Source organism: Pyrgilauda ruficollis, unplaced genomic scaffold (assembly GCF_017590135.1).
Source record: "Pyrgilauda ruficollis isolate IOZ18807 unplaced genomic scaffold, ASM1759013v1 scaffold185, whole genome shotgun sequence".
NCBI classification, from domain to species: domain Eukaryota; kingdom Metazoa; phylum Chordata; class Aves; order Passeriformes; family Passeridae; genus Pyrgilauda; species Pyrgilauda ruficollis.
In genome coordinates, this window is record NW_024517540.1 from 238,865 (window position 1) to 262,922 (window position 24,058).

The 24,058-nt window shown below is 49.3% G+C and overlaps 1 protein-coding gene across 2 annotated transcripts in view; it reads left to right on the top strand.

The window, feature by feature from the left end:
* The first annotated feature begins 340 nt into the window (after positions 1 to 340).
* SMG5 (SMG5 nonsense mediated mRNA decay factor) overlaps positions 341 to 24,058 on the top strand; it is a 30,569-nt gene continuing 6,851 nt past the window's right edge. The window contains exons 1-17 of one of the 2 annotated variants that reach the window (XM_041464865.1): positions 341 to 508; positions 6,380 to 6,478; positions 7,074 to 7,197; positions 7,807 to 7,963; positions 10,816 to 10,905; positions 12,180 to 12,269; positions 13,236 to 13,314; positions 13,871 to 13,996; positions 14,419 to 14,487; positions 16,353 to 16,561; positions 16,680 to 16,817; positions 17,849 to 18,550; positions 21,459 to 21,628; positions 21,870 to 21,945; positions 22,748 to 22,923; positions 23,280 to 23,438; positions 23,661 to 23,720. In XM_041464865.1, the coding sequence (XP_041320799.1) occupies positions 432 to 508; positions 6,380 to 6,478; positions 7,074 to 7,197; positions 7,807 to 7,963; positions 10,816 to 10,905; positions 12,180 to 12,269; positions 13,236 to 13,314; positions 13,871 to 13,996; positions 14,419 to 14,487; positions 16,353 to 16,561; positions 16,680 to 16,817; positions 17,849 to 18,550; positions 21,459 to 21,628; positions 21,870 to 21,945; positions 22,748 to 22,923; positions 23,280 to 23,438; positions 23,661 to 23,720 (2,601 nt within the window). In that variant the 5' untranslated portion in view covers positions 341 to 431. The remainder of the gene's footprint in view (positions 509 to 6,379; positions 6,479 to 7,073; positions 7,198 to 7,806; positions 7,964 to 10,815; positions 10,906 to 12,179; positions 12,270 to 13,235; positions 13,315 to 13,870; positions 13,997 to 14,418; positions 14,488 to 16,352; positions 16,562 to 16,679; positions 16,818 to 17,848; positions 18,551 to 21,458; positions 21,629 to 21,869; positions 21,946 to 22,747; positions 22,924 to 23,279; positions 23,439 to 23,660; positions 23,721 to 24,058) is intronic. The other variant, XM_041464866.1, reaches the window with a different exon arrangement.

Consider the following 24,058-nt stretch of genomic DNA (forward strand, 5'->3'; position numbering starts at 1 on the left):
CCCCACAGGACCCGCCGGTCCCTCGGGACCCCCGGCACAGCGGGATCCCAGAGCAGGGAGGGACTCCTGCGCCGTTCCCCCCGCTCCCCGCCCCACAGCCACGGGGGGGGGGCTCTGCTCCAGCCCTCGACCCGGGCAGGGGGACCCCGGCCCGCCGGGCCCGCCCTGCCCCTCGGCCCGGCGGGCTGAGGCGGCCGCCGCCATGTTGCCAGCACTAAGTGCGGGCCTCTCGCGCGGCTCGGTTCTCGCGAGGCGAGGTCGCCCCCGCCGCCGCCCTGCCCGTCCGGCGCCGCGCAGCCGCGGGAAATCTCGCGAGAGCAGCGAGGGACAGGGGGCAGCCATGGCGGCCGAGCGGGCCCGGGGGCGGCGGCGACGCCGGCGCGGGCGGTGCTGAGGGGCCGCGGGGCCGGGCCGGGCCCGCCGCGGGCGCCATGAGCCAGGGTGGCGGGGCCGCCGGCGAGAGCGGCGAGCCGGAGGCCAAGGTGCTGCACACCAAGCGGCTGTACCGGTGAGGAGAGGGGCCGGAGGGGCCAGAGGGGATGGAGTGGCCGAGCAGGGGGACGCTGGAAGGAGCCGGTGTGGAGAAGGGGCCGGGGCGGCTCCAGATGAGGCCGGGGAGGGCCAGCGCGGAGGGGGTCGGGGGCTACTCAGAGGGATGGGCAAGGATCTGGGGAGGGAGGGTAACAGGGGGTGCCCGAGGAGAACAGAGGGAGAATGGGGCTGGGCAGGGTCCGGGGGTGACGGGAGGGAAGGGGATTGGGGCGGGAGAGGTTGGGCGAGGCTGGGGAGGACCAGGTGAAGGAGTTGTCGGGATGCAGGGAAGATGGAAGGAAAAGAGATGGGGGAGTTGTCAGGGAAGGATTCGGAGGACTGGGGAAGGAGATGGTGGAATTGAGGTAACAGCAGGGATGGACGGGGTGGGGGGCTCTTGAATTCAGGGGAGACTCGAGGAACGAGGGCAGAGGGGATTGGAGGGATGTTCAGAGAAGATGGGGAAAGGAGATGATGGAATTTAGGGAAGATTGAAGTGAAGTTGTGGGGAAATGCAGGGAAAGGATGCAGTGCAAAGGGAGAGGAGAAGGAGGAGGTTTAGGGAAGACCAGGGAAAGGGAATGTGGTGAAGGGAGTTGTATGAGATCCAGAGGGGATAAGCAATACATGGAGGGGTTCCACTGGGGAAAAGGAGTCTGGTGGCTCCAGGGCAGATGAATCAGACCAAGGGACTGTTGGAGAACCAGGCAAGATGGGAGAATGGAGAGATTGGGGAAGGAGATAGGTGGGAGAGCAGGAAGGGGGTCAGGGGTAAGGGGACACCCAGGATGATGAGTAAGGACATGGGAGGTGGAAAAAGGAGTTCTGTGGGATTCAGGGAGAATGATGGGGGCTGAGTGGAAAGGAGTTGTTGGGATACAATGGGATAAGGATGAGGTGTGGGGTCATCCAGGGAGAGGGGGGTTGGAGAGGGTGTCCCTGGCTTTGGCAGTAGGCAGGGATTACGTGAGAAGTGCTGGAGAAGAGAGTGTGATGAGCAGGAGTGTGAGCCAGGGCACTTTCCTGCTGTGTGGATGGCAGGACAGCTGCAGATCTTTCCAGTTAAGCACTCCCTGGGACTCTGGTCCCACATTTCCACACCGTTGGAAATGGCATCAGAGAACAGGACTGGGGCACTCCCACTGGCCTTGGTGAGCTCAGGCCCCCTCTGCTCCTGACTTGTTTTGTGAGGACAGCCCAGAAATTGTTCCCTTCTGGCTCAGGTTCCCTGTCAGTACAACAGATCCACAGGAGTTCTAGCAGCAGCTCTGGGTCTCAAAGATGACCAAAGTGATGGAGACAAGAGATGAATTTTCCATTTCTTTTTGTCTTGATGACATTGGCTATGTCCTTGCACCTCGTGGGGCCTCACTGCCCTCCTAGAGCAGGGCAGGGTTTTGCCTCCTGCCGGGGCACTGGCAGGATCTGTGCCCAGGAATCCCCACCAGGAACTGCAGGTTTGGTTGGTGGTTGTTTATCTGTTTCCACAATATGCTCAGTGCAAGCACGTTGCTGCACTTCGGAGGTTCAGTGGGTTGCTTTTCGTGGTGTGAGATCAGAAGTGGGGCTCAACGCGATGAAGATTTGGTCTGCATGATCCTGCCTGGAGCACCTTGGGCTGGGCAGCTCTGTGTGTGCTGCTGTCACCCTGAGACACCTGCAGTGATCTCCACCACGTCAGCTGGAGGCTGAGCTGGAGCAGCAGAGCGCCATGCCTGCCCAGGGAGCGTGGGACAGGCCTGGAGAGGATGTGCAGGATGTGTGTGCTTCTGCCTGCAAACAGAACGTGTTTTGTTGAAAACATCCTTGTCGTGTTCGAGACCTGTTCTGCTTTGTTTTCCTGGTGCTGCTCAGCTCATCTGTCAGGTGGAACCTCAGGTTCTGCTGCAGCTGGCAGATGAGGGATTGTCATCTTTGCAAGGGAGGGGTTGTTTTCTGTTTGAATATTTGTAAAAGAAAAAGATGTGTGGTTGCTCTAGAGCGTTTTTACAGCAGAAAAAGAACCACCCTCCTCCTGCAGGGACAGCTCTTCTTTAGCGGGGAGGAAGCAGTGTGATTTTAGCACAGGATTTATAGTACCTGCAGTGGCCACAAATTTCCATCTCTGTAGCTGACAGTTCTCTGAGCAGGCTCCCACCTTAACAGTCTCCTGTCAGTTCTTCTCTGTTTCAGCCTGAAGTGGGAGTTTCCTGCCCTCCAAGCAGCCCGTTGTGTGCTGACTGTGGCCTGAGAGCTCATGACTGTCACACTAAGTGGCGCCTTTGAGTCACAGATGTGTGAATGCCACAGTCCCAGCTCTAAACTGTGATCCCATGGGATCAGCCTGTTGTCAGCTTGTGGGAGCTGAGCTCGGGTCTCCAAGGTCCTTGGAGTGTCCTTTAAGAAATGAGGGTGCCCATTGCTGCTCACAGGGTACTCTTTGATCTTTTCCAAGTCTTCCTAGATAGTTTCACCTTGGAATGCGGCAGCTGCATTATCATGGGTGTGCTTTTACAATGCTTATTGTAGAGGAAGGTGACCAGGTTTATTTTGCAGGCTTCTGGGTAACCATTAGCTCATGGACTCAGTGCTGCTGTTCCTGTGTGGAGCCTGTTCCAGGCAGTGTGATTTGTGGACTGACACATGCCAGAGCAGGGCTAAATGGCTTGCAGGTCTTTTCTCTTAATAATGTCTTACTCCTCAGACACTATGGTTCTTAGTGATGTCCTAAATAAAGAAACAGAGGGGACAAATAATTGTCCCTGCTGTCCTGCTCCATCCCAGACTGTTAATCACATGTAGGAAAAGGGACAGATCAGTGTCTGCATGGGCCAAGAGGACTTGGCATTGGCCTGTTTCCACCCTGCTTGGCACCATGTGCTGTATTTGTTTCTTTTAATAGACTGGCATCTGATGTGGCTCCTTTCTGGCTCTGATTTGCTGTCTGAAAACAGTGTTTAAACACAGCAGGTAGAAAAATAGGTCCTGGGACAGGATTTATGCTCTTAACTGCAAAGGAAAGTTCAACCCGTGGTCTTGGCCTGTGAGGGCACAGATGCTAAAGTGCATTTCCAGCAGTGTATGGTCCACAGCACCTGTGTTGGTGTTTCCCAGTGTTTCTGGAGAGAGGCTGGCTCCTGTCCCTTTTGTCCTCATCAAGCTCTCTTTCCTCAGCACCACAGATGTGGGATCCTGGCAGGGAATTGCCAGCTGTCACAGATACTGCTTTACTCCTGCCTCCTTCTCTTTCAGCAGCACCATAGGGCCTGTGTGGAAGTGGACAAGGAGTGTTTCAGCTGGGGCTCCCTTAGGGGTGATGAACCACACAGCCTTGCTGCTCTCTGATCATGAGCTCTGTTTCTTTACAAACACTGAAAGAACAGCAGAAATACCAAGTGTGTGCATGTGCCCATCCATGGGCTGTTGTAGAAAATTAGGTTGTGTGGCAGATGCCCTCTGGACCACCTTGAGGGGAAGGTGATATCCTTCTGTCCCCAGAGGGAAACTTTTCTGTACTTCTCATTTGGCAGGCCACTGGGATCATTTCCCACATTGGATGTCATGGACACGTGCACTTGTTTCAGACGCACACAGCTGAGATTTGTTGCTCACAGAATGTTATTTTACAGCTGCTTTACTGCCTATGTCAGGAATCAATGATTGTAGTTTTCCTGTAGTTCTCTCTGGGAATCAAATGAACCAGCAGTTCCTCTTTCCTCTGGCCACCTTTTGCAGAGGAAGCCAGTCAGCTCCTGGTGTGCTGGAAGGGACTTTGAGAGCCACAGCTAGGACAGCAGTCCCAGGCTGCAGTAAGGAGATGTGCATTGCCTGTGCTTTGTGGGGTTCTGTTGTTGGGAAGCTAAACTGGGGGGCTTTTAGGATTGTCCCAACCCCAATATGAGCTTGCATGGATGCTGCACACTCAGTGCCTGTTACCTGCAAACAAAAATGTATTTTGCTTGATTCTTTCCTTGCTATGAGGATATGAGGCTGTCAGAGTTTGCAGACCCCCTTCAGGCCATGTGAGAAAGAGGGCAGTGAGCAGGAGGGGCTGGATGTCAAGAATGTAACAGGATTTTTTGTGTGATTCTTACTATCTCCTTGATTTTCTTCATGATTATTCAGTAAGAAGTTGATTCGAATCTATGGTGTTCTGCTCTCCCAAGGCATTGCATGAGATGCTTCTATTCCCCACACTTCCCTTTTCCTGTCAGTTTCTATTGTTCCTGGAAACAAGTGAGATTTCTTTACCTTGAGTGAGAGGCTTTCTGTGGCATAGCAGGAGATGGGACATTTTCTCTGTGACTCTGAAATGTCCTGGGGCTTTTTTCAGGGAGATTCCTTTGGGTGTAGTGAATTTGCAAAGAGAGATTTGCCTTGCTGGGAAGGTGCTGGCATAGGAAACTGTTGGTTACTTTGCAGTAACATCTTAGTTTTCAAGGAAGTGGTGGTGGTTTGAGCCTCCCAGAACATGGGCTTGCAGGCTTTGGTTTGGGGTGCCCTGTGCTCCATTTGTCCACCATCAGGGCAGGAGTAGCAGGCTCAGTCACTGTGTGGTGCTGTGAGTGTGATGGGGGAGTTCCAGCCTGCAGGTGATGGGGATTTTGGGAGGTGGTGCAGACTGGCTGCAGCACCTCTCTGCTCTGCTTGGCAGGAGTTTGCTCTGGTCCTGCCTTCTTTTGTGTTCACAGTACTTCGTGATTGTCTTCATCTCCTTGCTCCAACAGCTCTTGGTGGGACAGGAATTGGAGCAAGTGAGGAGTGACAATGGGTGGGGTAGACATGAAGCTGAGGGGGAGAACAAGGACCACAGGGGTTTGGTAGCTGATGGCTTGGGAGGTGTACTGCTTAAGGAAGATCTGGGGAAACTTAACTTCAGGAGTGAGTTTGGTGACCTCAGATACAGGCAGAGTAAAGGAAGAGGCTGGAGGTGACCTCTTGTGTGGGAAGGGTTGACAGTTATTGTGCTTTATCGAGCTGTCCCTGAGCTATTGATGAGCTTCAGCACTAATGGAGCTGAAAGTTTGTTTCACTGCAGAGTTCAGAATTGTGGTGTGATTTGTTCACAGCTACAAACTTTTGAGTGCTTGAGATTTACACACAGTGTGGGGTTCTTCCTCCAGGAGGAGGGTCTTGGGCAATGATTCACCAAAGTACTTTTTTGCATGGCTCAGAGGTTTGGAGGTTGCTTGCTCTGTCTTTTGACTGGCTTTCAGGGGAGAAAACCTTGGAACAAATTTCCTCTTTTAGACTGGGTTTGAGTATCTGTTACCTGTCACTGAGGGAACTTTAGGGGTTCAACCAGTGAATCCCTGTAACGAAGATGAGGAAGTTCTGGCAAATGAGAGACTTGTGTTGCATTCTTTTGTAGGCAGATTGGTAAGAAAACAGGAGTTGGTTGAGGTTTGAATCTTACACCATTAAAACTTATCCCATCAAAACAGTAGTTTTTAGAATTCAATCTTTTTTTTTTTTTAATCACAGAGTTTAAGACATTTAAATTCATCTGAGTGTAGGTATAGCAGGTTTAATTGCTGAGGTTGCCAGTGTGTCCAGAGATATTTCTGATTTTGCTGCTGTAGAAGTAGTTGACATATTTAATCAGACAGGCAGTGGTAAGTGGTGATTAAACCACTGTTCTGCAGAAAAATGCCTGTAATGTGTGTAACTCTGCTTTTTTCTGTGTTCCATAACGTTCTTCAAGTAGGGTGCAAAAAGGAGATTAGTGACTGTGGTGTAGTGCTACAGGGCAGTGTGCTGACAGTGGAACTAAACAGGCCACTAACAGTGGTTCTTTGCAGACACCTGATCTTCAGTGATCCCAGGTGACCATCTCTCCTGAAACTCTTGGTTCTGTGTTCTCTTGCAGGGCAGTGGTTGAGGCCGTGCACCGGCTGGATCTCATCCTTGGCAATAAGGCAGCTTATCAGGATGTGTTCAAGCCAGAGAACATCAGCTTGAGGAACAAGTAAGTTGGGCAGCATGCTTGTGTTTTGTGTTTGGCTGGGGAAAACCCCTGTGAAGCAACACGTGGAGCTGTTGAATCTGTAGTTTTAATGTTTGGTTTGTAGTGCACCTGTTGACCTGGGATCCTTCCAGGTTTTGGAAGCAGAAGCTGGGTTTCAGACCTGTATTTGAGCAATGCAATCCATGGCTTTCCTGGGTATCATTGATACAAATAAATTGTCTTTGTGCTGGCCAATTCTTTCCTTGTAATAAAAACTGTGGGGCAGAAGTTTCTTACATGTGTGTAAAATCTTTTATCAGGGGTTGGGGTTGCTGAGCAAGGAGGATTATTTGTACTAATTTTTTAAGCTGTCAAGCCAATTCTTGTCATTATTGCACTTCAGGAAGTCACTGATGGCCAGCTGAGCCCAGAGGGCACTGCTTTAAGTATGTGGCTTTTCCTGGTGCTCGTGTGGGAGTGAGCCAGGCTGTACCATCACCAGATGGCCTGGCTCAGGATTGTAATGGATTCAGATTTTCCTCTTCTGTGCTTCTGTAGTGGCAGCTGTGTTTGAGGCTGCAGGAGCTCACTGAGAATGCTCTGCTCTCTGTCCCAGGCTGCGGGAGCTGTGCGTGAAGCTGATGTTCCTGCATCCAGTGGATTATGGAAGAAAAGCAGAAGAACTGCTCTGGAGAAAGGTTTACTATGAAGTTATCCAGCTCATTAAAACAAATAAAAAGGCAGGTATCTATGGCTCTGGCATGAGAAGGTCTCTAGCTGTGCAGTGGATAAGGCAAAGTTTAAAGCTTCATTTGCTTGAAGAAGCTGTGGTCTGAGCCCAGGGTGGGGAGCTGGGCACTCTCAAATTCCAGAGCACCTGCCCTATGCTTTTGTCTGGCAGTGGGCAGTTGAGAGACCTCCCATTGCAGAGAGCATTTCAAGAGAATTTGCTTATTTTTTGTGTTCTCCTCTTCATAAGACAGATCTCTTCAGGGAGAGTGATTGTTTTAAGAGGCTTTATCAGTGCTGATTGTTTTTATAAGATTTGATCACTGGAAGATCCTCAGTTCTCTCTAATGCCATGAGCTCTCCTGGCTTTCCAGGGGTCTGGGTGCATTTAAGGTGCTCTAACTTGATACTTTGATGTTGTTGATTTGTTTTCACAAGTATTTCTCCTTGACGCTGACCCTTAGTAAATACTACTAGGGGGTGCACTGTTGAGCAGGAGGAGGTACAGAGCTGTGCAAAACCAGTTACAGCTGAGCTACCACTGTCTTGCTTCACACTCAGTACAGCTAAGCCTAAACTGTGCCCCGGGCTGCATTAACGTGCTCCTTTTCCTCTCCCAGCACATCCACAGCCGCAGCACCCTGGAGTGTGCGTACAGGACTCACCTGGTGGCTGGCATAGGATTCTACCAGCACCTCCTGCTCTACATCCAGTCCCATTACCAGCTGGAGTTGCAGTGCTGCATCGACTGGACACACGTGACAGACCCTCTGATAGGTTTGTGCTCAAGGTGTTTGGTTCATGGGCAAGGCTGAATCCCCCACAGGTGACTTCCCCTTGCACTAGTCCATCTTTGTTTCAGCATTCAAGGGAAATTGTTTTTTTCCCCTGATTAGCAAGGTCTCTGTTTAGAACAGACTGTCGTGCTTTCTTTTCCATGGCACTTTTTTTCTAATAATACTAAATTAGGGAAGGAAAAAGGGTTTCTAATAGAAAGAAAACAGTGTGAAAGTTTAGTAAAAGTATCTGGTGATGGCAGATTGTTATGGAAAACTGAAGAGCACTGCTGGCTGAATAGAATGTTTTAAAAGCTTAGTTAAAGCAGTCAAACAGGGGAATAGGTTATTGAAATCAACAGATTTCTGTCAGTACATCCTATTCACTAGATGAAAGACTCTTCCTCTTTTGGTGCCTCTTCTGTCTGTGCTCTCTTCACTGTGTGGCTTCTGAATCTTGGACTGAGAGCACATAGTTCATGTTAGCTGGCCCTGTGACCTCTGCATGGCCTTAGGTGCAAGGAAATCTGAGGTGTTGTATCTGTTAGAGGAGGAAGAATAAGAGTATTTACAGTCCTGAAACAGATCAACACTGCCTGTGCACTCACATCCTAGATTGTCTTGCAATGGTCTGTTCTCATTTGCCTAGGGTTGTACTCAGTGGCCTCAGGGTACATGTTTCTGTTGTGGGGGTGTCCAGGTGAGAAATGGAGCCTTTGTTTTGTGAGCTGTATTAGCAAAGGTTTAACTGATGTGCTTAAAGTTGGCAGGTGATAGGGCAGCAGCACCTGGCTAAGGGCAGTTAGTGTGTCTTCAGTAAAAGAAGGTTTAACTTGTTGGGATCCTACTCTTAGTTCTGAGAAATGATGGTATCACTATTGGCTTCAAAATGTTAGTGTAGAAGGCAGATGTTCTTGGCAAGTGTTGCTTTTAGAAATGTATCTCAGTACTGCAGCATTAATAAATCCTCAATATGCACATTCCAGGTGGGTTTATACCCTGAGGGGTGATTGCATATGAAAGGCTCCCCTTGTTCAGGTTTCCTGGTGTGTTTGGGCCCTTCATTTAAAAGGATGCTGCAGGTGATCAGGTAACTGGAGAGTAGAGATGTAACTTTTGCCTATCCAGAAAAGATCTGAAAGGATCTCATATAAACCACACATGGGGGTGGGCACAGCTTTATGGTTATGTGAATTGGGAGCAAGAGGATTCAGAGCCAAAAAAGGGAGGGTGAGTTCAGCAGTGTATGTGGTCACAGAATGAAGGCTGTGTGTTTGAACAGTGTGGCTTGTACAACACCTGCTGGTAAGTGGGAACAGCTCCTCACTGGTCACTGCAGCCTCCAGATTTCATGTCCACCCTTTTAGCTTCAGTCAGGAGGGAAGCAGAGTGTAGACTGGATTGGTCTTCAAAATCTTCTTTGGGATTCCTGCTTGAGGGAGCTGTCTCTTCCAGAAGGTGTGAGTCCTTGGCAGCAAGAGGACTGAGGCCAGCCTGGTGGCCCAGCAGCAGTGGGTGCTCTCTGGAGGGGAGGTGCAGGCACAGCAGCCTTTGCCTCCTGGTCTCTGGCTGAGCTGTGGCCTGGATGTGCTCTGCCCAGGAGCTGAGTCACATTTGATGACTTCAGTTAGTTCAGATCAGCTGGCTGCAGCCTTCCTCTGTTGCTCTTGACACTTTCCACTGCCTGAATTGCTCTTTTTTTATAAGTTTAGTATAGAATAGACAAGATTATTTCAGTGGGAAGGGACCTATGATTGTCCAGTCCAACTGCCTGAGCAATTCAGGGCTGACCAGGAGTCAAAACATGTTGTCAAGGACATTGTCCAAATGCCTCTTAAACACTGACAGGTCTGGGGCATTGACCAGCTCTCTAGGAAACCCATTCCAGGGTGTGGCCACCCTCCAGTAAGGAGAGACTTCCTCGTGTCCAATCTAAACCTCCTTTGATGCATCTTTGAACCATTTCCATGTGTCCTATCACTGGATGCCTTTAGGAGACCATCACATTCCCCTCCTCAGGAAGCTGCAGAGAGCAATGAGGTATCCCCCAGCCTCCTTTTCTCCAACTTGGACAAGCCTGAAGTCTGTGGCCTCTCTTCCCAGGCTGTGCCTTCCAGCCCTGTCAACAGCTCAGTTGCCCTTCTGAACCCACTGCAAAGGCATTGTTGTCCAGAGGCAGTTCTCCCTAACTGACTCTGCCTGCCCTGCCTACAGCACAGATTTCTGTCCTAGTTTTTCCTTGTTTAACTTCTTCCCTTTTTGGCTGGTCAGTACTAAGTCTACATCTTGGTCCTGAGACAATGAGTTTGTTTCTGTTTTCATTGCTGGAGAGGGTCTGTCCCCATTGTGTGTTGGTGCCCAGTGCCAGTGCTCAGAGTTTGTTCTGGCTTCCAGGGGTGTGTGCCTGCTCCCATGAAGGCCTCATTAGCCATGCTAATGAATTCTGAACAAGTATAACTTGTGTTCAGTGCTGTGTTAATGTGATCACACAATTATATAGACAGGAATTGGCCTTTGTCCTCTCACGTGAGGGCAGATGGAGCCAGGTCTCTGTGGCAGAGCTTATAGACATGGTGACAGTCATTTATTTCAGTGACTGTTGGTGGTGTGCCCCATCACAAGGGAATCCAGGGGGGAGTGGATGAACAGCAGAGTCTGGAAGTACTTTTCTGCATTTATTTTCCACATTTTGACAAGAGTGATCCAGTGCTGCTCTGCAAGATGGCACAGCTGGCAGTGAGGTCTGACCATGGGGGATTTGCTTTGGGTGTCTTGGGCAGAGGCATGGGTGGCTTTGGTGTCTAATCAGCAGCCTCCACCCAGTGCTCTGAGTGATTCTGTGTTTGCTTGTAGGCTGCAAGAAACCCGTGTCTGCGTCAGAGAAGGAGATGGAGTGGGCACAGATGGCCTGTCACCGATGTCTGGTTTATCTGGGAGATCTAGGTAAGGACAGCATTGCCTCTCAGGGCAGCCTTAAAAATGGCAAAAAGATGCTGCCTGTATCCACCATGTGAGGCTGTTGCTGTTGGGCACCAGCCAAGGTTATTTGCAGATTCTGTTTCCTGGCACCTTTGTCACAGACTGGGATAAGCTGAAATCCTCATGGCTGAACTGCTGCATGTTGCAGGATCTTTGTATTTGGTCAGGTAGATGAGGAATTCACTGCTGCTAAGCTGCTGTAGCCATGGCTGTCAGAGTGGAAGCCTTTGCTTTTATTTACATTGTTTTGTCAGTATGAGGGATCAAAGAGAGTTCAGTTCAGACTGCTTGGCTGGGACTTACAAAGCCACTTCCATCAGCACCAGTGGGACTGAAAATCAGATTTAGGCAATATTGTGCATCAGTCCAGAGTTTTGCCTCTGCAAAGCCCCAGTGTCATTGTGCTTGGCTGTATGGCATCCTTTTTATAGCAGGCATGACTGTCCCGCAGTCACGACCTCCTGAAGTGTGTGGTAAGTGTGTCAGCTTGATAGTGAACATGTGGGAGTAAAGGCAGGGAGAAAGCAGCTGTGTGGAGAGCAGCTCTTGGAAGTGTGGTGCAGGTACATGTGTCTGATGCTGCTGCCTCCAAGCTGGTGAAGGCTGTTTGGCATTAGTGTTGCATATGAATCAGCCTAAGAATGGCATTGCAAATAAATGTCTTGAGGGGGTAGTAGGAATGACTTAACCTCAGTGGTGGGAGAGAAATGTACCTACCTTTTAACGGTGCTGTCACCTAAGATTTCCAAAATACCTACATTTGTCAAAAAAAAAGAAAAAAAGAGGGAGAAAATAAATGAATAAAGTTCAGTCTAGCCATAGTCAGGTATTTTATTAAGTCAGCTGACTTGATTTCACATTCTGCTGTTCTAGAATATAGTCTGAAGTACAGGGAAATGGAACACAACTCTGAGTTACTTCAAGGATACATGACTCAGCACTTAACACATGGAGCAGAAGAACATTTTCCTTTTGTTCATGTGATGCTGCAAGAGTGGCAGGCTCTGCCCTTGGCTGGAAAGGGCAGGAGTTGTGGTGTGAGCAGGTGAAAGAAAAGTGGTTCAGACAGGCCTGGCAAACCCTGTGTGTTTCAGTGTTTGCCAAGAGCAGTTCTTTGGTGGATTTGTTCACTTGGCCAGTATTTCAAGTTTTGTGGTATTGTTAATAGGGAAGCTGTGCTGCTCTGCAGCAGATGCTGCCTTTGGGTTTGTGATGCATGCTGTGTGGTTTCCTTTCAGCTCGCTATCAGAATGAGCTGGCAGGTGTGGACACGGAGCTGCTGGCCGAGCGATTTTACTATCAAGCCCTTTCTGTTGCACCACAAGTTGGTGAGTGACTTCCCATGAATTTATAGTTGTTAAAATCATGTTGCTGCAACATAAGAACAGTGTAGTGCTACACTGGTTAGGTTTATACCTGCAGCTGAGAGAGGATTGGTTTTATCCTCTGGTTAAAGTTGCTTCCTTCTAGAACTTATTTTGCTGGGATTTTAGATTTTTTAATTTGATTTTCTCTGTCTCTGCTGGGAGGTTTTCAGGTGATTTTTCTTTTGCTGGCAAGCCAAACAGAGGAGTTAAAGCCAGGGTGTTCTTTGCCAGTGACCTCACCATACTCATGTGAGAACCTCTGAGAAGCTCAGACTTCTCTGACTCTGGTGATGCTGTACCTCTGGGCTAAGCAGAGATCCAGCTCTCCATTGCCAGGAGCAGAGCATTGTCAGTCACCTTCCCCTTTTACCCATGGAAAAAAAAAATCTCATGTGCTGCTTCCTCCTTCAGAGGTGCCTCCTTCTGGGAACACATCAGTGCTAGAGTAGAGTGTGTGTCATACCTTAAAGTGTGTGATTCCAGCCAGTTGTCTTCTACATGCTGTCTTTGCAGAGTTCTCACTGAACTGTTTGAAAGGCTGGTCCCAGATAAAAGTGGCAAAAGTTTCTGCACCACAGGAGCTGCAATAGAGCTCTCAGATGCTGATAAGGTGATGTCTGTGTCAGGAAATATGGAGTCAAGGCCACACCACTGTTAATACAAAGGAGGAGGCCTTGTTTGCTCTTCTCTCTTACACAGATGACTGGCACAAGGTGGAGAGGATCTAAAAGCTCTGTAAAATGGAAAACAGACCCTGGATGGTGGAAGGATTGAGTAGTCCAGACCTTTGTACTACAGCTCTACTACTCTTTGTGTCTCCTGGCTTCCCTCCTGTGTGGAAATGTAGTGAAAGGGAAAGGATCTATTTTCTAGCCAGGGCCATTGGAGAATTCAAGTAAATTCCATTGCCCCTCTCTTTCCTGACAGGAATGCCCTTCAACCAACTGGGGACATTGGCAGGGAGCAAGTACTACAACGTGGAAGCGACCTACTGCTACTTACGCTGGTGAGTTCCTGCAGATCTGCATGTCCTGAGCAGGGAGGCCATGCACTGCTGCTGTGGGTGCCAAATCCTCTCCTCCTTGCTTTGAGCTTGGCACTGGTTTTGGCAAATGAATTTCAGTGGAAGGGAAAGAGATGAGTTTGGTTTGCCCTTGAGTAGGACTGGTAGTAATGAGAGCGAGCCTTGGTCAACCCAAACCATTGTGCTGGTTACTAATCACCTGTGCAGGGCTGCACCTGGAGGGCTTTGCCCAAGCAAAGAGAGCCAGGCTGGAAGTGGGTTGGAGGTGCTGAGGGAAGCACCCTGTGGTGTGAACTGGATGGAATTCCTGGCTTGAAGGCACTGATTTGAGAATATGTGTAAGCAGGGCAGGTGAAGAAACTGAGGCAACTGAAGTGCAGTTGGCAGCCATTGGTGGGAATTTAGTTGCCCAGCATGTTCAGACAGCAGCACTGGGTACCTGTGCTCACCTGAATAACTTGCTAGTGAGTTAAAGCCCTGAAGTATGAGCAGCCTTGTGGAGAAGTAACTTTGGCTGTGTCCTGTGTTGGTGCTTTAGCATCCAGTCTGAAGTGTCCTTCGAAGGTGCCTATGGGAACCTGAAGCGGCTGTATGACAAAGCAGCCAAGATGTATCATCAGCTGAAGAAATGTGAGACAAGGAAGTTGTCCCCAAGCAAGAAACGGTAAGAAGGGAAGGAAAAGGAAAGGTGCAGGCTGAGAGTTTGCAGTGTATCCTCTGGGTTGAGAGTAATGTCTTTGTGGGAAGTGGAGCTGGTAGATGGGCAATTTCAGCATGGTGACTGCTCCCAAATTTTGAGAGCCCCACTCTAGATCCCAGTCTCGTTGTCTTGGGTCATAATTTCAGGAGAAAAGCTAAATGCTGGCCAGAGGTAGAGTTTGCATTGAAAGATTTTCTCACTCTTCCCTGGAGTTGGGGCATATTGGTGAAAGTTGGCAGTGTATAAACTGTCTTCTTTCTCTCCAGTTTCCTCAGAATGGACTTTTCAGTTAAGACCTGACTTAGCTGTTAATAGAGCTCTGTCAGCCCAGCCCATGTCTGTGATAGGGCACCTGCTTTACAGTGTTTTCTCCTCCATCTTTTTAGAGGAAAAGACATTAAGAGGTTGCTGGTGAGCTTCATGTACCTGCAGAGTCTTTTGCAGCCAAAGAGCAGGTAAGGTTATGCTAGATTCTATCTTCTATTGACAACTGACAGTAGCAGGCACTCAGAATTGGAAAGGATGGTTTCCTGTAGGATAACAGTGCCTGTACTGAGGCTTTCTGCCAAAAGGCCTGAGACTTTGGACTATTCATGCATGGAGCATGAAGATTGTGTTTCCAGGGGAGGCTGAAATACCAAAGGGTTAAAAATACCAAAGGGTTAAAATACCAAAGGGACTTTAGACAAGTCCTTGGTGACTTGTCTAAATCAAGCCAGCCTGAGTATGTGCTGAGCTCTGTGCCTTGCAGCTGTCTCTGTGCTGTGCCTTTGGTGTTTGCTTACCCCATGCAGTCATCAGATGCTTTTTCCTGCCAAGTGCTGTATTCAGGCTGATGGGGTAGCAAAGAGTTGCTGTCCACACTTGTGTGGGCTGTTCACTGCACTTGGAAGTCTGTAACCAAGCACCTTGTTCAAAGAAACACCAGAACCTGATTGTGTTGGAATAAATGGGAAGCTTTGTGTAGCTGTGTGATTTTGGGCTTTTAGATTTTTTAATTGGATTTTCTCTGTCTCTGCTGGGAGGTTTTCAGGGGATGTTAAATAAACCTCTTACTGCTTGAAACAGAACAGGTGTTTTAAAGGGCTTAGATACAAGCTGCTGTTAAATTCATTGTGGAATGGTTTAGGTTGTAAGGGACCTTTTGGGGGTCTGGTACTTCCCCAAAATAGTGTTCACTGTGAAAGTAGATGCAGATGTGAAGTCGGACGAGCTTGCTCAGAGTCTCATCACACTGAGTTTTGACTGGATCCAATGACAGAAATCCCACACCTTTCTGATCCCCTTTCCAGTGTTTGACCACCTTCAACATAGAATTTTTTTCTCCTTGCATCTAATCTCATTTTTCTTTTCTGTAGTGTATACCCATAATTTCTCTTCTTTTTGCTCTGCACCACTAAGGAGAGTCTTATTCAGTCCTCTGTAATCACCTGTTTGGCATCTGGAAACAGAAGACACCCCCCCATGCCTTCTGTCTTTCAGGGTGAACAAACTCCATTCTCTTTGCTTCTTCTCATACATCATATTCTCTGTTCCTCTGCTGGACTAAATCCACTTTGTCAGTGTGTTTTGGTTTGGTGGCTTTTTGTCCTGTGGACCCAAAGACCAGATACAGTGCTCCAGATGCCACCTTGTGAGTGCTGGAAAGGGGGAGCACATCCTCAACCTGCTGGCTCTGCTCCTGTTCATGCAGCCCAGTATGGATTGACTTTCCAACACTGCCTTATACTGAGGTGGAACTACAAGGCTCCTCTAATATCCACTCAACATGTATTTAGAACATAAAAAATTTGGGAATTACTTCAACTTCCCAAGCACAGTTTCCCCTGAAAAGGCTTTGCTGGAAATTTCACAAGCAGGTCTGTTTTGTAACTAGGAGGCTCCCATAGCCCATTGGATTGTCTCATGGATGCTTCCTTTGAAGGACTGAATAGCTGTGGAGGAATATTCTGGGCTGCAGGAGAGATATGAGAGGAGAAAAACTGACTCCTATGTGTGTGGCAGTGTAACACTTTTCACTGAGCAGTGCATCTAGAACTTTTGCTTCCTTTAGCATTTAAGTGCCTTGTGTATCTTAATGGCCACTGCTGAGCTCCCAGGGGAAAACTAATCTGGTTTTTGGTGACCCATCTCTAGGTATTGTTTGTCTTTAGTTAAGCAGCTTTAAAGATGAAAACATAATCTGATTAATGTCACTTACTTCCCTGGTGCTTCATCCTGCCTAGTGCTAAAGGACAGTTTTGGTTCAGTTTCTGGGCAGACATGCCAGGAACATGAGTCTTGAGTTAATAATTCTTATTTATATTTCACTCTTTTTAAGCTCTTTGGATTCTGAGCTGACGTCTCTCTGCCAGTCTGTGTTGGAGGATTTCAACCTATGCTTATTCTACCTGCCCTCTCCTCCTAACCTGAGCTCAACTAGTGAAGATGAAGAAGAGTATGAGAGTGGTTACTCCTTCCTTCCTGATCTCCTGATCTTTCGCATGGTGATCATCTGCCTTATGAGCGTTCACAGCCTCAAGAGGGCAGGTAACCAGTGCTTGTTTGGAAATTTTCTGGTGAGCATCCAGCAGCAGTTAGGCTGGGGATGCTGTCTGAACTGGTGCAGTGCTCACCTCCTCCATCTCACTGTGCTGTCTGCTTGCAGGTTCCAAGCAGTACAGTGCAGCCATTGCCTTCACGCTGGCTCTCTTCTCTCACCTGATAAATCACGTCAATATTCGCCTCCAGGCTGAGCTAGAAGAAGGGGAAAATCCTGTCCCAGCCTTTCAGAGTGATGGCACAGGTAAGGGAACACAGATGGCAGCACCTGGGTCTCCCAGGTTGCTTGCCTACAGGGCTGTCTTTCCCCTTTCTCCCCTTTTGTCCCTGGGCGTGGGTTTTGTAGTGTGTATTGAGGTGTATTGATCTTTTACTTTGGATCTGGAATCCCCAAAGGTGATTGATGTGCTGAGTTGTCTCCACTTGGATGCTCTTTCTGAGTGTCTGAATCACCACAGGATGGACATGTTGCTTTCTTGATAAGGAATTGCTTTCTGTATCTCTTGGCAGCTCGTTCATCATCTGTTTATCCCAGTCTGAGATTTTATTCTGTCTCTGTTTGCTGTTGTTTACTGGCTGCTTTCCTCCTCCACTGAGGGGATGATCTCGGGTGAGACACCTGGGCTGAGGGAGGCAGAAGGGGGCAGAGTGGGGCTGAAGGAGACAGGCCCTCTCAGCATACCTCAGTTCTGCTGAGGCAAGGCTGGCTCTTGAATTGCTGGGGGGGTTTATTGGGCAGTGACTCAAACTGCTAAACCTTTCCCCTGCAAACAGTCCATTGGCAATACCTCACTGAATGCAGGGTGAGGGAATTCCTGGTAAAAGCAGCGATGAATGACCCCTTCTCTGCAGGTTTGGAAGCTGTCATAGTGATCCAGGGCTGCTAGAAAGACTCCATGCATGTTGGTCAGGAAAGGGATTGGGTCAGGCCAGTGTAGTTACAGAGCACATGTCCCTGCCCTGCTCAGTGAGTCACTCAGCTCTGACTGCAGACAGCTGGGGAAGAGAGTTAGCATTCAGCTGTGTTCTATTCTGGTTTAACAGCCTTGAGCACTGAGGCTGCCTTGTAGCAGAGTGGCCCAGCTTGAGCAGTAGGAATCCCAGCTTCCCAGGTGCTTTTAGAAAGTGAATCTGTCTTTGGGGGTTGCTTATTCTATGGTGCAAGGTACTGATGGAAGTGATGGCTGACATTTGCAGCCCTGGTTCCCTGGACTGGTCAGCGGCTGCCTGTGGAACACACTGTGACTTTAACTTACGTTCTCCCTGTAAATGCAGATGACCAGGAGCCACGGGAGCCTGTGAACTCAATTGAGAAGGAAGCTGAAGCTGAGTTGGCCAATCATCAGCCCAGCGAGGAACAGCGGAAGAACGACTGCAAGAAAAGCAAGAAGTACTCCCGTCTGTCCTGTCTGCGCCGCCGCCGCCACCCCCAGAAGGTGGATGAGAGCGACCTGAGTGAGGGCTTTGACTCTGACTCCAGCCAGAGCTCCATCAAGGGCAGTGATGGCTCAGAGAGTGGTTCAGAGAAGAGTGATGAGGAAGCAGAAGCTGCTTTTGATGTGGAGACAGACTCCGACATGAACAGCCAAGAATCTCGGTCTGACTTGGAGGACATGGAGGATGAACCCAGTGAGGAAGGAAGCAGCCAAGGCAAAAGTGGGCCCAAAGAGGCCCTAAAAAACTGTGTGGATAGCAGTGGGCTGGGGGACTCCAAGGGCCCAGGCATCTCTAAAACTGAAGCTGTGGATCCAGCAGTCAATGGGCCAGCTTCCCTGAGCACTAATGATGCAAGCATAGCCAGTAATCTCCAGGCCATGTCCACCCAGCTGTTCCAGACCAAACGCTGCTTTCGCTTGGCTCCCACGTTCAGCAACATCCTCCTGAAACCCAACAGTGAACCACCTGCCTTGAAGGATGGCATAGAGAGCAAGCCATGTGTCAATGGAGATCTGGAGAAGCCCAGCTTGGCAGAGCAAGGTAAGGGCCTTGTTATTGCAATTATGTGTAGAAAACTGCAAACTATAGCAGTCTGCTTGCTAAATTCACCATTTCCCATGGTGCAAGCTCTCCTTTGGCTAGGTCTGGAGGATCAGGTTGCCCAGGTAGTGGGCAGGCCGTGGGTTGGACATTTCCTGACAGGGAGCTTTACTTTTACTGTCCAGCATGCAGGAATATGTGCACTGAGCAAAGGGAACACATGTGGCCAACCAGGGTTACCAGAACAGCTACTATTCTGCAGGCTAAATGCTGAGCAGCTGTGATAATCACAGGCTCACAGGCTAGTTTGTTTGGATCCTAATTTAAAGCCCATGTCATTTCATCCTTCTTGCACTAGGCTGCTCCAAACTGCATCCAACCTGGCCTTAAACCCTTCAGGAATGGGGCAGCCAAAGCTTCTCTTGGCACCCTGTGCCAGAGCTTCACTACCCTCACAGGGAACAATTTCTTCCTAATACCACATCTAAATTTACTTTCCTTCAGTTTAAAGCCATTCCCCCTTGTGCCATCCAGGACTTTTACAAAGTCCCTCACCAGCTCTCTTGGAGCCCTTTTAGGCAATGGAAGGAGCTCTGAGGTCTCCCTGGAGCCTTTACTTCTCTAATCTGAACATCCCCAGCTCTCCCAGCCTGTCTCCAGAGCAGAGGGGCTGCAGCCCCTGGATCATCTCTGTGGCCTCCCCTGGACTCACTCCAGCAGCTCCTTGTCCTCCCTGTGCTGGGACCCCAGAGCTGGAGGGAGCTCTGCAGGGGAGGGTCTCAGCAGAGCAGAGGGGCAGAATCCCCCCTATCACACGCTGCCCACGCTGCTGGGGATGAGCCCAGGGCAGTGTTGGCCTTCTGGCCCCAGTGCACGTTGCCATGGCTTGCTGAGCTTCTTGTCAATCCATGCCCCCACATCTTTCCCAGGGCTGCTCTCCATCCATTCTCCCCCAGCCTGTGTTTGTGCTTGGGGTTGCCCCAATACAGGTGCAACATTTCTCCTTGCCCTTGCTATTCCTTCTGGGGTGGGCACAGACCCCAGAAGGAATTTCCAGCCTGTTCCTCTGGTGCTATCCCTCCCCTCCAACATGTGACCCCCCCACACAACTCAGTGTTGTCAGCAAGCTGGCTGAGGGTGCACTTCATCTCACTGCCTGTGACACCAGCAAAGATGTTAAAATGTGCTGGTCCCAGCCCCTGAGGATGCCCCTTGTCACTGCTCTCCACTTGGACATTGAGTTGTTGGCTACAGCTCTTTACCCATGACTATCCAGCCAAGTCTTTGTCCATTAAGTGTCCTGTCCATCAAATCCATGTCTGTCCAGTTAAGAGACAAGGATGTTGTGCAGGACAGTGTCAAACGCTCTGCACAAACCCAGGTGGATGAGATCACTTGCTCTTCCCTCATCCTCCACTGCTTTAACCCATTGTGGAAGGCAAATTAATTTTTCAGGCATAATTTGCTATAGTGAAGCCATTTTGGCTCCAGAGGATGATTCCAGCAGATATTAAAAATTGCATCTTCCCTTTTCCCTTTGTGAAATACCTAATCAGACACTTACTATTGCTTCTGGTGAAAGGGCAGATGGGGGACAGGAAGCTGTCCGTGAGATGACAGATCATCAGCCCAATGCTCATGTAGAAGTTTGTGTGGAAGATGTGACCCAGGTGCATGTGAGAGGTGTTGAGGGCCCCTCTGTGACCCCCCCAAGATGTGCCTCACTGACTGTTGCATGCTGAACCCCTGGAGATGTGCAGCAGGTGGAGCTGCCATGTCTCCATTACCGCTCAGCTTACACAACTGACTGATGTTCTGGGCAAAAACAGCTGGAAAGGGAGATCTGATAAACTACAGGGAATTGTTTGTGTTTCACATAAAACTACATGGGCCTGTTGAGTCTTGTTTTTCATTCCCCCCAGCTTCCCTGGAGCAAGGAAACATTCTACATCCTGCTGCCAAATCCAGCTGGCCTACAGCACTGGCAAGGTTCAGGCTTTGCCTGGGCCAGCATTTGAAGGCACAGTATTAGATCATGTTAGTGTTGACTGGCTCCTGGCACTGCTCCACGGCCACATGAAAGACATGGGGGTTAAAGGGAGAAACAAATGGGCTTTGGTCTGTTTAACCCTTCCCCTCAGTGGTTATCTCACTGTTGCAGCTCCAGGAATGTGTGGCCACAATACCTTTACAGGTGTAGAAAATGAGAGATGGAATGAGTTCACTGTGTCATTTTAGCTTCCAGCTCTCCTCATGTGTGCTGTATCCAAACTGCTTTTTCATGGTGTAACACTGTCAGTGGTGGGTTCTGAATAAATCACCTCCTTTCTTGTGAGTCTGAGGGTTTGTGGAATGCCCATAGCTGTGCTGATAGGTCTGTGTCAAAACCTGTGGTTGATTCCCATCTTGACCTCAGGTCACTTGTGTCACATGTGATTCCACTGGCAATGGCTTTGAGATCCTCAGCTCTGGAGAGTTAGAAGAGTGTGAAGAACATGTTCAATATTTAAAATTCTCTGACTCACAGGACAGCCCTGCCATTTCCTGCTCTTGCCTGGCTCGAAGCTGGGAGCATGTTGGCCTCAGGGCTCTGTTCCCTGCAGGAACTGCTCTGGTCCTTGTGCTGGCACTGCCCCACTCTGTCAGCGTGGAGGCTGCTGCAGAGGTTGGGCATTGGTCAGACCTTAACAGGGAGATTTTAACCCTCTTATCCCAAGGAGAAGGAAATACAGGGGTGATACACTCCAGTAACAGCACAGGGGACAGGGACTTGCTTTTGTGAGGATGTGTGGGGGTACCTAGTATTTCAACTCAACTATTACCAGCCCAGTGCTGTTCTGACACCAGCAGGGCTTGGCATCTCAGGGGGTTTGACAGCTGCCATCTTGTGCTTGCCTTTGTTTTCCAGATGATGTGTCTGACTCCGAAGAAAGCATTTCAAGTAACAAATCCTGCAGAAATGAGCGGTCCCTTCAGGAGAAGTTGGAGATTGTGACCAATGAAGGGCTGCTGCTTACTGTCAAGGTGTTCCTGGACTGGCTGAGGACAAACACAGACCTCATCATTATGTGTGCTCAGGTGAGGATGGTGTCAGGGCTCTCTACAAAGTCGTGTCAGCTTCCCTGGTTGCAGCCATGGCCCCAGTCCTGGGCAGAGGGTGATGTTATGTCCCTCACCAGCTGAATTAAGCCTAATGGTGAGGTTTACTCTTTATAAAGTATTCTGAGGGTTGTGAGCTGCTGGAAGGCCCAAGCTGCCTAGTTGTTGTGTACATCTGTCATGACATTTTCTATTCTGTTTTTGTGTTCTGTTCCTGCAGAGCTCTCAGAGCCTGTGGAACAGGCTGTCTGTGCTCCTGAACCTTCTGCCTTCTGCTGCAGACCTGCAGGAATCAGGTACTGGAGAAAGAAGTGGCATTGTCATGTTTCACCAAGCCTAGTCATCAGTGATTCCCAGGGTGTGTGAGAGGCCAGGGAGGGAGATTTCCTAGTAGCAGCTTTTATAAGCAAAATAGGAAGTAAAACATGCATGTGTTGGGTTTTTTTGTTTAAATACCGTTCCAGTTAAATACTATCCCATGGTCTTGAGAATCATGTAATCATAGAACATCCTGAGTTGGAAGAAACCCCTCACCTCGCTCCAGGATTGGGTTCAACTCCTGGCCCTGACAGGAAAACCCCAAAAATCATGCACCAAAATGCTGTATTAATGCATTAATGTGGCTGGCAGCATACTGAAACACTGGCACCAGCATGTGAGAATCCATGTGTGGCCAACAGGAGTGAAATTCACTGCCAGTAGGAGGAGTAAGGCTGTGATTTTGCCATGGTAATCCTGGAAAATAGTTTTGGAGCTCCAGCTGCTCATGATGTGCTCTGTACCTCTTCAGGGCTGAGCCTGAAGTTCCCAATGGTTTATGAGAAGCAGAGTTTAAACAGGGTTGCTCATCATTTGGCATAGGTGGGAAAGCTGTCCCTCCAAAGAGGGGATTTCCCAGAGTCCCCTGGCAGATTGTTTGGGAGAGTTGCTCTCTATATTGAGGTGGTCTTGTGGCTCCTCCTTAAGCAGGTGATCACAGATCATGTTTTATTAACACCTCTGCCCGTGACCATTACAGATCATCATGTGCCTTAAAGCAGTTCTCCTCTTAACCCCCTCATCAGTTGTTTTGCTCCCCTTCTTGTCCCTCCTCTCTAGGGCTGGCCCTGTGTGATGAAGTCAAAGACATCCTGAGTGATGCTGAGCTCCCAGACCTGAAGGCCAACCTGCTGCTCCCTGAAGACGTGGCCCTGCGCAATCTCCCCGCTCTGAAAAATGCACACAAGAGGTTTAACTTCGAGCAGGATCGGCCCATTTTCTCAGCAATTGAGGAGGTGAGTTGGTGTAAATCCTGAAAAAAACCAGACCTGGATTGTTGTGTTACGTGGTTCCTTTACCTAGCACTGGAGGCCTGAGCAGAGGTTTATGGAGCAGGTGTGGCAGGGTGCTGCTGATGTTTGCTAAGATTTTCTTGGGTTGAGGAAGCCCCAGACTGCTGGCACCCCTGAACCTTCTGGCCAGCTGTAGTCCTTCCTGCAGTCTCTGACTTCAGAGGAGATCACAAAAATCCATCAGAACTGGGCATTTAGTATCATTTCCTGCCTTTTTCAAAAGTGTGAGCAGCAGGTGGGCTCTGCCTCAGGCCACGCCGTGGCTGTGGTGGCTGCTGACTGCTCCTGCTTCCTTGCAGTCTGTCGTGAGGATCTGCTGCATTCGGAGCTTTGGCCACTTCATTACCCACCTGCAAGGCAGCATCCTGCAGTTCAACTCAGAGCTTGGCATCTTCATCAGCATAGCACAGTCAGAGCAAGACAGCTTGTTGCACCAGGCCCAGGCTCAGTTTCACATGGTGAGTTGGTAGAGGTGAATGAATTCTCTGTATCCTCTGTTGCCTGTAGGTTACTGTTGGGTTGTAACTATAATCACAGATCTTTGGGAGGAGATGACAGTTCTGTTCCTTAAAGCTATTGCAGTGTCCCCTTTTCACTCTGGAAGTGTTTCTGGAAGTGTATACTAGTGTCAGCTGGTGTGTTTCCTGCTAACTGATATGGAAGTTTGGTTTTCCAACCAGGCTGCAGAGGAAGCTCGTCGGAACAGGCTCATGAGAGACATGGCTCAGCTTCGACTGCAGGTAGGAGATGCAGTTCCAGCCTGAAAAACCAGCAGGGTAGTGGCTGGGATGTCAGAACCTGGGAAGGGAAGGGGGAACTCTCTGCTGCTGTCCCACACAGGGGCAGTAAGTCCATTCTGCACCGTTTGAACTGTGGAGGTTGGAAGGGATTCCATAAGGATAACGGAGTCCAGGTCCCTGCTCCTCACAGGGCTACATCAAACTGAATGCCCACTAGTGTAGTTCAGGCACTCCTTGAGCTCTGGCAGGCTTGGTGTGACAGCCACTTTTCTGGGGAGCTTGTTCCCCCTCTGGGGGAAGAACCTTTTCCTAATGTTCAGCCTGAACTTGCCCTGATG